Source organism: Lithobates pipiens, unplaced genomic scaffold (assembly GCF_037356315.1).
Source record: "Lithobates pipiens isolate NorthernLeopardFrog02 unplaced genomic scaffold, aLitPip1_a1.2 Scaffold_18, whole genome shotgun sequence".
Classification (NCBI taxonomy): domain Eukaryota; kingdom Metazoa; phylum Chordata; class Amphibia; order Anura; family Ranidae; genus Lithobates; species Lithobates pipiens.
Window position 1 is genome coordinate 634,713,763 of NW_027507758.1, and position 13,917 is coordinate 634,727,679.

The 13,917-nt window shown below is 48.6% G+C and overlaps 1 protein-coding gene across 1 annotated transcript in view; it reads right to left on the reverse strand.

Moving 5' to 3' along the window:
* Positions 1-13,502, reverse strand: part of LOC143989539 (uncharacterized) — a 427,264-nt gene extending 413,762 nt beyond the window's left edge. Inside the window, exons 1-5 of the mRNA XM_077489698.1 lie at positions 13,441-13,502; positions 820-942; positions 610-707; positions 293-520; positions 10-213 (exon numbers count right to left, since the gene is read on the reverse strand). Coding sequence (XP_077345824.1) covers positions 10-213; positions 293-520; positions 610-707; positions 820-877 — 588 coding nt within the window. The 5' untranslated portion in view covers positions 878-942; positions 13,441-13,502. The remainder of the gene's footprint in view (positions 1-9; positions 214-292; positions 521-609; positions 708-819; positions 943-13,440) is intronic.
* Positions 13,503-13,917: the final 415 nt, after the last annotated feature.

Below are 13,917 nucleotides of genomic sequence, written 5' to 3' on the forward strand. Positions count from 1 at the left end.
CCCACCAACCTTGTAACAGTGAAGGATGGTGTGATCTTCCTGTGTGGAGTTCTTGGAATACAGATGGGGACATCTCTCTGGTGGGTTCCTGGTATTAGGTGGCTCCATAATATCTTTGTGTCCTTCTGATAACTCCTCCATCACTCCATACTCCTCATCCTCCTCTTTATACTCTTCTTTAAGATCAATATTATAATTCCCAAGGTTTCCACTCTGAGAATATAATATAACATTCATTGTAACAAACATGCTGTGTATAAATCATATCTACCAATAATTGTCAATCATCTACCTGATGATGGTGAGAGATGGTGTGACCTTCCTGTGTGGATTTCCAGGAATACAGAGGACAGGGACCTCTTTCTGGTGGGTTTCTGTAGCTGGATGACTCCACCATGGTGTCCTGGTACAGATCTTTGTGTTCTTTTAGAAACTGGGACTCCTCCATCACTTCATCCTCATCATTCTCCTCTTGTATCTCTTCTTTAACTGTAACTTTAGAATCTATCAGGTTTCCTCCCTGAATATAGAATAAAAATGTCATCAGTTGTAACAATGCAGATAATTTACAGATCCTAATGATACTATCAGTGATTGTTCCTCATCTACCTGATGATGGTGAGGGATGGTGTGACCTTCCTGTGTGGAATCCCGGGAATACAAAATACGAGGACATCTCTCTGGTGGGTTTCCATTACTGGGTTCATCTGTAGGAAACACACACACTGAATACATTGTTTTTATGTGTTTATCGGATGATGGGGGATCTAGGTGGAGCTTCCATACTGCTCTCTCCTTTACAATAAAATCTCCTCTTACGCGGTGATGTGAGGGGTGGCTGATGATCCCTCAGGATGTCCTTCCCAGCGCCGCTCATGTCTCCTGTCAGCAGCTCGATGATGTCTCTGGTGACTTCTAGAATCTTCTGCTTATTTCTCTATTCTATCAGAAAGGGAGGGAGGTGGGGGCAATGTGATTATCATATGATCTCCAGATTTCACAGGAGGAAAACTCTAAATTTAAACACATATAGTAAAATCCAATGACACTCCCAGAAACCTCCTCACCACACCAATCAGGTATCCATTTTCTCTTATATTCACCGACTGATACAGCTCCTCTCTGTAACAAAATGGGTTGTCAGCCCTATTACTGGAGATTACTAGGCAAAGTTGTAGTACAACACTTCAGAACTTTTAGTTCCGCCCAGGGGGCGGTCCCTAGGCTACAACCCCCACAGACTGCCCTAGCAGACTCAGGTTTTATTTTGCCTAGTGGAGGAGATGCACCTAGGAACCCTGCGGGCCCATAGGTCCATGTTTTTTGATGCAGAAGCTTTGCTTTTTGCGCAAGATGAATGATCCTGTGATCTTCTATCAACAGCCGGCTGGGTGACAGGCTGGTTCACTTATCCTTGTAGTCTCCCCAGTCCGGCCATTGAGCGCGTGCAGGTCGCAGCTATGGCTCAGCAGGCCACGACATACCTCAGCTCCAGAGGTAGTCGGTGAGATTTTATGCTCCGGGGCATACATATGACCGGGCTACTGATGTCTGGTTCACAGTATGCCCAGGCCAACAGCCACCCTGTACTGATCAGTGAGTGGGTCTGTAATGGAATGTCTCCCAGCTCTTCAGGACTGGTAAGTACAGCTCTCTCGGCTTCGGTGGCGCTGAGCAGCTGGGCATTCCCTGGGAGATCGATTCGGGGGCCACCTCACCTCCCTCTCCTTCTCCCCTGTCCCTAGCTTCCCTCTATCCCCCGTACGGGGGGGGGTCGCTGCATGTGTCTGCTGAGCGGTGTGTGTAACCTATGCAGGGACTCTCTGTGGACTCTCACCTGTAATGGGGGGCTAAACGGATAGCGGTGGTCCTGGGTCCTGTGTGGGAGTCCCTGGAAGGTGCCTGTGAGGTTTTACTGTGTTGGGCCAGTGCTGTGACTCTGCAGGGGGTGTTTTATTTTCACCTCATGGCGATGTCTGGCGGCCATTTTAGGTATGGGCAGAGCAGGTTGTCTATGTGGGCTTCAGTGGTCATTTTCTGTCAGTTTTCCTATTCAGGACACTGACGGACATTTTCCTGAGGCCTGAGCATGTTCGTTCAGTGTTCTCTAGCAGCAGCATGACATGTGCTTTCACAGCCTTGCTTCCTGTGGTTCTTGTCTGTGTACAGGACACCGGGCGGCCATTTTCCTAAAGCCTGAGCACGCTGTACAGAGCGTTTCAGCGTTCATTTCCACGGCTGCTGCCGACACTGTTTTTTGCCCCTCTGCGCTTGGGAACCCCTAGGGGCTGCAGGCATCGCTTTGTATTCAGCACAGAACTGCTGAGGGGGGTGAGTCCGGCAGGTAGGGGCCCCCCAGTCAGCAGCAGCAGGAGCGTGGGACTTTTCACTGTCCTAAGTCCTCTTCAGGTGGCAGACAGGGTAGGGTCAGCATGGCTTCAGAAACTGGTATTTCTTCTCCCCAAATCCAGGCAATTGCAACCGGGTCAACTGCGGACTGCACAGTACCCATGGACACCCTGATGGCGGTCCTCAATTCGTTGTTGCTAGGATGGAGGCGGTGCATGGGAAGAAAGGTGCATTAAAAAGGCCCCTGCCCCCCATCCTCTGGGGAGAGCTCTGATGCAGACTCGGGTCCTGCTGCGGCTGGTGACCCCTGCTCTGTCCTATCAGATGACGATGACCAGGACCATTCGGACAGTGAGGATGAGTCCCCGTCCGGTTCCGTGCATGACAAAGTGCTTGTTGGAGCACTTATCACAGCTGTGCATGATACCCTGAAGATTCAGGAGCCAGCAGATCCCTCTGCTGATGTATCGGTCCCTTTTGGGTCCCGCAAGCCAGCGCGTTTACCTAAGGTGTTCCCGTATCTGACTTATTTTGACATGTTCATTTACAGGGAATGGGGTCGACCGCAATAGACCTTTTCGGTCCCCAAAAACATGGCGGTGCATTACCCCTTTGAGGAAAACCTTCTCAAAAAGTGGTCAGCTCCTTTGGTCGTGGACCCCCCAGTATCCAGGTTAAATAAGTAACCACGATCCCGGTAGAAGGGACTCCTGCATTTTAGGATCCCACGGACAGGAAGGCCAAGGCATGCAACCAGTACTGGCATCCGCACTGTCGCAGACAATGACTGAGTGGACAAAACTTTTGCATCACGAATTGGGAGAGCAACAGGCTTCTCCCGTCTGCGAGGAACTAGCAGACCAACTAGTGCAAGGCCTTAAGTACGTCTGTGACGCGTCCCTGGATACTCTCCCGTTGTTATCCAGGGCTTCAGTGTCAGCTGTGGTGCTGAGGCGCCTAATCTGGTTAGAATGCTGGTCTGCCGACCAGGCATCCCAAAGAGCCCTGACGGATTTTCCCTACCTTGGCGACCGGCTCTTTGGAGCCGCTTTGGATGACATTATTAAAAATGCCACTGGTGGTAAGAGTACACTACTTCCACAGGCCAGGAAGTCTAAGGAGCCACACCGTAGACAAGGGCCCTTTTTTTCGCTCACAAACGGCTTTGTCGTCCGCCCGGAGCTTCGACAAAGCGTCCCCAGCCCGACAGGACGGCCATGGATGGACAAAAGCATTCCTGGCACCTCAAGCCTGCGACAAAAAAGTGCTACTGCATGAAGGTTCGCCCCCACCCTTGTTTTCGGGTGGGGGGCCGTCTTCGGGAGTTTGAAGTCCGGTGGTCCTCTCGACTGTCTGACCGTTGGGTTTGCGATCTGATTTCCTCTGGCTACAAGATAGAGTTCCTCTCTTGGCCACAGAAAAGATTCTTCCCTTACAGCATACCCGGTTCGCCGGGAGGCCCTCTTAGGGGCAGTAAGGGGCCTGCTGAGTCGCGGGGTGGTTGTGCCGGTTCCGGACTCGGAACGTTTCCCTGGATTCTACTCAAATATGTTTGTAGTTCCCAAAAAGGAAGGGGTACGTCCAATCTTGGACCTAAAAGCCCTCAATCACTTTGTAAAAGTGCAGAGGTTCAGAATGGAATCAGTTCGCTCGGTAGTCGTACTCCATCAAGGGGACTTTCTGGCATCTTTAGACATCCAGGATGCGTACCTGCACATACCCATATGCCTGAGGCATCAGAAGTTTCTGCGATTTGCATTTGGGGAAGCCCACTATCAGTTTGTGGCTCTCCCTTTTGGCCTGGCATCAGCCCCTGAGTCTTTACCAAGGGTGGCTCCAGTTTTGGCGTTGCTGCGGCAACGTGCGATCCCCAGACGATCTCCTCCTGAGATAAAAGAAGTCGGTGTTGGTGCCGACCCAGCGTCTGGAGTACCTAGGCTTGCTGCTGGACTCCTTGGAAGCGAGAGTATTCTCCCTTCAGACAAACTGCAGACTCTCAAATCCGCGGGTACATTGCTGACGAACCGCCAGTGGTTGTCGCTTCGCTTTTGCATGCGAGTCCTGGGGCTCATGGTGGCCTCCTTCGAGGCGGTACCATTTGCCCGGTTCCATACCAGAGTCCTGCAGTAGGAGATTTTGTCAAAATGGGACAAATCTCAGTTGTCCCTGGATCGCCAGATCCAGGTGAGCCAGTCAGTCAGAGATTCACTGATCTGGTGGTTGAGGTGTCAGGCTAGGTGCAGATAACAAGTAACAGTTCAGGTGTGCTGATTATACAAAGAGTTCAAAGCACATACCATGAGCAGGTCTAAGCAGAGCAGGTCAGCTGGGACTTGTAGTACACCGCTGCAGACGAAGGTAGATGATTGCTGGACCTTGTAGTTCACTGCTGTAGGTGAGGATAGATGATTGCTGGACCTTGTAGTTCACTGCTGTAGATGAGGATAGATGATTGCTGGACCTTGTAGTTCACTGCTGCAGATGAGGGTACTAGTAGAATCAGGCAAAGCGTAGTCTAGACAAGCTGGGTCATACACAGGTAGATCAGAATCCAAACGGTACAGAATCAGAAGCAAGTAAGGAGGGTCAAACAAGCCGGGTCAAACACGAAAGTCACAGAGCAAATATCAGCTGGATCAAACACGAGTGAACTCTAACACGAGCACTGACTGAATGCTGATACAGGTGATTTAAACGTGAGCTGGCCAATCACTGTTGTTTCCCAGACACAGGCTGTGTCAGGTGAGTTGTGCTGGGTCCTAAAGGGATTCTAGTACTGACAGTACCCCCCCTTTCTCGAGGGGTTGCTCCTGCACCCCCAGGCTTACTTGGATAAAGGAGATGGAACTTCTTCTTAAGTCGATCAGCATGAAGATCACGAGCTGGTACCCAAGATCGATCCTCTGGGCCGAACCCTTTCCAATGAACAAGATATTGTAAGGAATTGCGCACTCGTCTGGAATCAAGAATAAATGCCACTTCATATTCTTGACTGTCCAACACATCCACAGGTTCTGGTTCATTTACTAGGAGGCTGGAATGAACAGGTTTCAACAATGAAACATGAAAGACATTTGGAATGCGCATGGATGGGGGCAGTTTTAATCTGTAGGACACAGGATTAACAATCTCCGAGATTTCATAAGGCCCGATGAATTTTGGGCCAAGCTTTTTAGATGGAACATGCAGGGACAGATTCCGAGATGATAACCACACTTTGTCACCAACTTTATATTCTGGTGCCTTTGAGCGCTTCTTGTCAGCAGTTTTCTTAAAAGCCTGCACAGAGCGGGAAATAGCATGATTTACATCGGACCAGATTTTGGAGAAATGTTCAATCGTGGTGTTGGCATCTGGAACATCAGAGGGCGGAAGATCAAAGGAGCACACACGAGGATGCAACCCGTAAACACAAAAGAAAGGAGAGGTCCCTGTAGATGTGCTGGCATAATTATTAAAGACAAACTCTGCCCATGGAAGGATGTTGACCCACTCCACCTCATCTTTGGCCATCAGACAACGTACCATCTTCTCTAGAGTCTGATTAGTCCTTTCTGTTTGGCCATTAGTCTCAGGATGATATGCTGAAGAATATGATAATTTAATCCCCAGCTGAGAGCAAAGGGCCTTCCAAAACTGGGCTATAAACTGAGAGCCACGGTCAGAGACAATGTTAGCTGGTGCCCCATGGAGCCTGAAAATGTGCTTAATGAATAAAGATGCCAGTTCTTTAGCAGATGGAAGCTTCGGAAGCGGAACAAAGTGGGCCATCTTACTGAACCTGTCTACCACCACCCAGATCGTGGAACATCCCTGGGACAGAGGCAAGTCTGTGATAAAGTCCATAGATAAATGGGTCCAGGGACAGGTAGGTATTGGTAGAGGACGAAGGAGACCAGGGGGCTTAGAGGTACTGCTTTTGCTTCTGGCGCAAACTTCACAGGCCTGGACGAAGGCTAACACATCCTGCCTAAGCGATGGCCACCAGAAGTTGCGAGAGACAATCTCAAAAGTTTGTCTAAACCCTGGATGTGCTGCAGGTTTTGATGCATGTACTTGTTGCAATACCTGCAAACGAAGAGCCAGGGGCACAAAGAGCATACCAGAGGGAGTGGAGGGAGGGGCTTCAGCCTGTGCTGGTAACAAGGCCTCAGAGATGTCAGTCTGGGTAAAAGCCAAAATCCTATCCTCAGAAATAATGGGTTGAGGAGGAAGCGGAGGAGGAGACTCTGATAAAAAGCTGTGAGACAAGGCATCGGCCTTAATGTTTTTTGGACCTGGTAAATAAGAAATTGTAAAGTCAAATCTGGAGAAGAACAATGACCACCTGGCTTGACGCGAGTTCAGTCTTTTAGCAGAACGGATATATTCAAGGTTTTTGTGGTCAGTCAGAACTATGAATGGATAGCGAGCTCCCTCCAGCCAATGTCTCCACTCCTCTAAAGCTAGCTTTATGGCTAAAAGTTCTCTGTTGCCTATATCGTAATTGCGCTCTGCTGGGGAATATTTACGGGACAAGTAGGCACAAGGGTGGATGGCAGCTCTTACAGGATCTTTTTGTGACAAAAGCGCCCCCACTCCTACTTCAGATGCATCTACCTCTACAATAAAAGGTAGCTCAGGAACAGGATGGCGTAGAATTGGTGCAGAGGTAAAGGCTTTCTTTAACTGGGTGAAGGCTGCCTGGGCTTCAGTAGTCCATTTAAATGTACTAGGAGTCTTCCTGGTGAGAGAGGTGATGGGATGTGCAATGGTGGCAAAGTTCTTAATGAATTTTCGATAGAAATTTGCAAAGCCCAGGAAGCGTTGAACTGCCTTCAGGTCTGAAGGTGGTGCCCAGTCTAAAATGGCTTGAACCTTGGCTGGGTCCATGGTGAGGCCTGTGTCAGAAATTAGGTAACCCAGGAAAGGTACTTGTTTAACATGGAAAAGACATTTTTCAGGCTTTACAAAAAGGGAGTGAGTCTTTAGTCGGGCTAATACCGAGCAGACATGCTTCTGATGTGTTTCAAGATTGGGAGAGTAAATCAAAATATCGTCTAAATAAACAAGCATGAAGCGACCCATCATGTCACGGAAAATGTCATTCATGAAGTTCTGAAAGACGGCTGGTGCATTCCTGAGGCCGAAAAGGCATGACAAGACATTCGTAATGACCATCCTTGGTGTTAAAGGCCGTCTTCCATTCATCGCCTGCACGGATTCGCACCAGATTATAGGCTCCCCTTAAATCCAGTTTGGAGAAGATTTTGGCTCCCTGGATTTGAGAGAACAACTCTGTGATGAGAGGGAGAGGATACTGATTGGGAACGGTTATTTTATTTAGACCTCTGTAATCAACACAAAGTCGCAGTCCTCCATCCTTCTTCGGGACAAAGAAGCATCCTGCTCCTGCGGGAGAAGTGGAGGGACGGATGAAACCCTTAGCTAGGTTTTCCTGGATGTATTCTTGCAAAGCAAGAGTCTCTGGTTCAGACAGTGGAAAGACTCTCCCTCGAGGAGGTGTAGCATCAGGCAAGAGGTCAATGGGACAATCATAACTGTGATGAGGAGGTAAAGTATCAGCAATTCCTTTAGAAAACACATCCCGAAAGTCCTTATAACAAAGTGGAATCTGTTCTATTCCCACTTGACAGGTATCAAGTCGAACAAGGTGTTGGATGCAGCTCTTTTTACACTGATTGGACCAAGCCAGAATATCTCCTGTTGGCCAGTCAATTACAGGATTGTGCTTCTGAAGCCAAGGAAGGCCTAGGATCAAAGGAGTGGATGGAGAGTCAATGACAAGACAAGAAATCTTCTCCCAATGCAAAGCCCCTAATTGTAACTGGAAAGGGTTGGTGGATTCGAGCACTAGGTCTTGTGAGAGAGGCCGATTATCCACAGAGCTCAGGTGGACTGGACAATCTAGAGCATGAGTTTCCAGGGACAAAGAGGTGATCAGAGTTTTATCAATAAAATTCTCAGCTGCTCCAGAATCCACCAAGGCCAGCAGTTCATGAGCCCCTGTCCCAAAGTGAATGACAGCGGGTAAAAGTATACGATTGTCCCCCTGGGGAGATGAGAGTAGACCTAAGGTGACCTCCCCGCAATCACCTAGGTCCTGGCGTTTCCCGGACGTGTAGGGCACGAACGGAGAATATGACCCTTGAGGCCACAGTATAAGCAGAGTCCCATATTACGCCTGCGTTTGTGTTCCTGGGCAGATAACCGGGTGGAGCCTAACTGCATAGGTTCTTCCTCAGATTTGGCACTGGAGACGGAATAATCAGGTGGTAAAGAAGGTATATAGTTTGCCACAGCCATTGTTTGTTCTCGCCTTCTCTCTCGCTGGCGGCGGTCAATTCTAATAGCTAGACACATAGCCTCCTCCAGTGAGGCTGGGTAGGAGAAGTTGACCAGAGCGTCTTTAATAGCATCTGAAAGGCCAATTCTAAACTGGCTGCGGAGAGCTGCATCATTCCAGCCAGATTCCGGGGCCCACCTGCGAAACTCTGAGCAATACATTTCAGCTGTGGTAGTTCCTTGTTTTAAGTTACGCAGGGTCGATTCTGCAGTAGCAGCACGATCTGGATCATCATATAGCAACCCAAGGGCTTCAAAGAAGGCATCTACTGTTAGCAGGGCTGGATGGTTAGGTTCCAGGTTAAAGGCCCAAGCCTGGGGGTTACCCTGTAGTAGAGAGATAATGATTTGAACCCTCTGAGTTTCAGGGCCAGACGAGGATGGCCTCAACTTGAAATATAATTTGCAGCTGTTTTTAAAGTTGCAAAACGCTTTACGGTCACCAGAAAACCGGTCGGGCAAAGGAATTTTTGGTTCAGATGGAGTTTTAGTAATGGTGGTAGTAGAAGGAGATTGCACCTTGGTGAGCTCTGTGGCCATTTCCTGAACTTGATGTGATAAACGGCAAAGTTCTTGTGTAAACAACTGAGCCTGTTCAGGATTCATGATAGGTTTCCCTTTATGTATTGGCTCGTGTTAATGTCAGGCTAGGTGCAGATAACAAGTAACAGTTCAGGTGTGCTGATTATACAAAGAGTTCAAAGCACATACCATGAGCAGGTCTAAGCAGAGCAGGTCAGCTGGGACTTGTAGTACACCGCTGCAGACGAAGGTAGATGATTGCTGGACCTTGTAGTTCACTGCTGTAGGTGAGGATAGATGATTGCTGGACCTTGTAGTTCACTGCTGCAGATGAGGGTACTAGTAGAATCAGGCAAAGCGTAGTCTAGACAAGCTGGGTCATACACAGGTAGATCAGAATCCAAACGGTACAGAATCAGAAGCAAGTAAGGAGGGTCAAACAAGCCGGGTCAAACACGAAAGTCACAGAGCAAATATCAGCTGGATCAAACACGAGTGAACTCTAACACGAGCACTGACTGAATGCTGATACAGGTGATTTAAATGTGAGCTGGCCAATCACTGTTGTTTCCCAGACACAGGCTGTGTCAGGTGAGTTGTGCTGGGTCCTAAAGGGATTCTAGTACTGACATGAGGTCCCCGGTGATTTAGTCAGGAAAATCTTTCCTACCTCTGAAGTGGACATTGATCACAACGGACACCAGCCTGTCCGGCTGGGGTGGAGTGAGGGGGGTTCAGTCGGCTCAGGGTCTCTGGTCGACGGAAGAATCCAGGTTGCCGATCAATCTGCTCGAATTGAGAACTATCAAGGTTGTGCCTATCCACATGATCAATGAGACTGAAAGGACGTCCGATCAGGATCCAATCAGACAACGCCACTGCGGTGGCATACGTCAATCACCAAGGGGGAACAAGAAGCTCAGCCACTGCTCGGGAGGTCGCTCACATACTTCGGTGGGCAGAGCGACATGTACCGGCCCTGTCGGCCATTTACACTCCCGGAGTGGAAAACTGGCAGGCGGACTATCTGAGTCGCCAGATGCTGGACCCAGGAGAATGGGCATTGTATCCGGAGGTTTCAGGTCACTGTGCCTGAGTTGGGGCACACCAGACGTGGATCTTCTGGCCTGCCGTCTCAATCAGAAGGTGCCAAGATTCGTGTCCAGGACAAGAGATCTGTGGGCAGACGCATTGGACGCGCTGGTGGCTCCATGGGATCAGTACCAGCTGATATACGCCTTTCCTCCACTGAAACTGTTGCCGCGCCTGCTTCACAGTGTGGAAGCCGAGGGGATCCCAGTAATACTGGTTGCCCCAGATTGGCCTCAGCGTCCTTGGTGCGCAGATCTGGTGCGTCTGGTGGCAGACGCTCCCTGGCGACTGCCGTTGCGGGAGGGCTTTCTGGTTTAAGGTCCGATTCTCCATTCTGCTTTACCATCGCTGGTTTTAACGGCATGGCTATTGAGAGCCAGGTGTTGAGGAACCAGGGTTTGTCGAAATTGGGGATCCCAACCATGTTGAGAGCATGAAAATCTTCCTCTCGGAAGATATACCATCGTACCTGGAAGGCCTATATCTCCATGTGTGAGGAGAAAGGATGGCATCCGCGCTCCTTTTCCATATCCAGGATCCTGCTGTTCCTTCAGCAAGGAGTAGACCAGAAATTGGCATTGAGCACCATTAAAGGACAAATTTCAGCTTTGGCTGTCTTTTTTCAGCGACCCCTGGCGTCTCACTCGTTAGTGAGTACCTTTGTTCAGGGGGTTCGTCATGTAGTCCCTCCGGTGCATCCACCGTTACCCCCTTGGAATTTGAACCTGGTGTTATCGGCGCTTCAAAAACCGCTGTTTGAAAATATCAGGGAGATTCCCCTGTTGATTCTTTCCCAGAAAGTGGTCTTTCTTGTGGCCATCGCATCGGCCAAGGAGTATTTCGGAACTGGCGGCCTTGTCTTGCAAGTCGCCCTATCCGGTTATCCACGAGGATAGTCCTTTCTACCAGAGGTAGTCTCGGCTTTTCATATCAATGAGGACATTGTGTTGCCATCTCTGTGTCCTAAGCCGAAACATCCTAAGGAGGTGGCCCTTCACACTCTGGATGTGGTTTGGGCTCTTAGGGTGTATTTGTCTGCCACGGCTCCCTTTCGGAAGTCAAACTCACTGTTTGTTTCGGTGGCTGGTCCAAAGAAAGGCATGGTGGTCTCGTCGTCCACCATTTCCAGGTGAATCAGACAGATTGCAGTACAAGCCTACGCCTTGAAGGGGCAGGTGCCCCCCTTTCCGGTCACGGCCCACTCCACGAGGGCAATCGGAACATCTTGGGCTTTCCAACACCAGGCGTCTGTCGTTCAGGTGTGTAAGGTGGTGACTTGGTCCTCTGTCCACACGTTTACCAAATTTTACAGGGTAGATGTCAGTGCATCGGCTGATGCCTGTTTTAGATGCAAAGTTTTGCAGGCGGCCGTGTAGTTGCAATTAAAAATGCAAAATATAATTTTTCCGGGTTTTTCAAAAAAACACAATACTGTTTTTTTGGGGTGATCACTCCTGTTGAGGATACCCTGATTTTAATGCACTGCTGCATTACTTCCGCAGTTTTGGTGCGGTTTTTGGGTAATCACTCCTGTTGAGGATACCCTGATTTTTGTGGTGGTTTTTCCACGCACTTTGGTGGGTAGAGTTTCACTAGTGCCCACTTGCCATGTGGATGAAGTTTTATGCTGTTTTCCCACCCCTCATTTGGCACTGCTTGGGGACGTCCCATTTTGTTACAGAGAGGAGCTGTGCCGGTCGGTGAATATAAGAGAAAATAGGATTTTTTGTACTCACCGTAAAATCCTTTTCTCTGTAATTCACCGACCGACACAGCACCCACCCCTCCTATTTCTCTTTGCGTTATACTGCTTGTTGACGTACTGAGTCTGCTAGGACAGGCTGTGGGAGTTGTAGCCTAGGGACCGCCGCCTGGGCAGAGCTAAAAGTTCTGAAGTGTTGTATTACAACTTTGCCTAGTATCTCCTAGTGATAGGGCTAACAAATCATTTTGTTACAGAGAGGAGCTGTGTCGGTCTGTGAATTACAGAGAAAAGGATTTTACGGTGAGTACGAAAAATCCTATGTTTATCAAAACCCCACTGAGATATAATTTACCCATACAGGGCCCTCCATTCTCTAGGTTGAAAGCTTGTTGCAATGAATTCTGGGACCAACAATCTTGCTTTTGCTTGTGAGCGGGACATTGGGAGGAGGAGCTGTGAGCTTAGTGTGATGTCATAGGATTCTCTGATTCTGGATGAAGGGACATTGGGAGGAGGAGCTGTGAGGTGAGTGTGATGTCATAGGAGTCTCTGATTCTGGATGGAGGGACATTGAGAGGAGGAGCTGTGAGGTCAGTGTGATGTCATAGGGATTGCTGACTCTGGTTGGAGGGACATTGGGAGGAGGAGCTGTGAGGTCAGTGTAATGTCATAGGGATTGCGGATTCTGGTTGGAGGGACATTGGGAGGAGGAGCTGTGAGGTCAGTGTGATGTCATAGGGATTGCTGACTCTGGATGGATGGACATTGGGAGGAGGAGCTGTGAGGTCAGTATGATGTCATAGGATTCTCTGACTCTGGATGGAGGGACATAGGTAGAAGCTGTGAGGGGCGCTCTGTGAGGTATCTGTACACACAGAATCATTTCTCCCGGGTGTGTCACACCTCTCTTAAATAAAAGATGAACATTGTCTTTAGGCTTTGCCAGGACACATCATATTCCTGTGATCTCTGTGTACTCCGGAGACTTTACTGATCACGTTTTAGGATGAATATCTGAGACTGGGATCATTATGGAGACGTACATTTTCAGGACATTTACTACAAATGATATTTTTCCCTCTTTCTTACTATTGGAATCTTATAAAATAAAGACATACATATTCCAATCCTCCCTAAACACCCCCTCCCTCCAATCACTAATAAAAGTCATATAACCCAGTAGTATAGACTGATGAGGTGAGAAGGTGATTGGTGGGAAAGGTGACACATCTCCAAAATGAGGATAATGTTCCAGCATCACAAGTGGGGAAATGTTCTCACCCTGAAGGGGTTAATCTAGGTCTCCACACTATATATGTGTGTATCATCATCTGCTGGAGATAAAAGACGTCACAGTAACTATGGAGGAAGAGGACGGACATGACGGGGGGGTTACTGGGTGTAAATAGGAAATAAGATCTTATTACCTCCTCTGTTGCCACTTCCAGTAACGTCTTCTCTCTACTTCTTCCTGACTGACCTATCACCTGGAACTTCCTGTCTATACCTGACATCACTTCCTGCCTATTCCTGAATTAGCTTCCTGTCTTGCATAGATACTTCTTGTGTATAAGTGAGATCTCCACCTTGTGGAGCTCTGAGGAACTGCACCCCGAGAAACATCCTGTAGTGTAGTTTTATTATTAGTGACATTGCCACACTATCAGCCACTCAAGGTTTATTTGGATGATGTATTTATTTGTATTTATCTGTATATGGTAATTCATTGATTAGTCACTAATTAGTAATTAGTTATCTAGTGCTCCCCACCACATTTGTTTTTTTAAATCCATACCAGACCCTTTGAGGAGGACCCCCACGTCAATTTTTGTAAATTTTGGCGTGGGGTTCCCCTTAATACCCATATCAGACCTGAAGGGCCTAGTATGGAATTTAGCGGGACC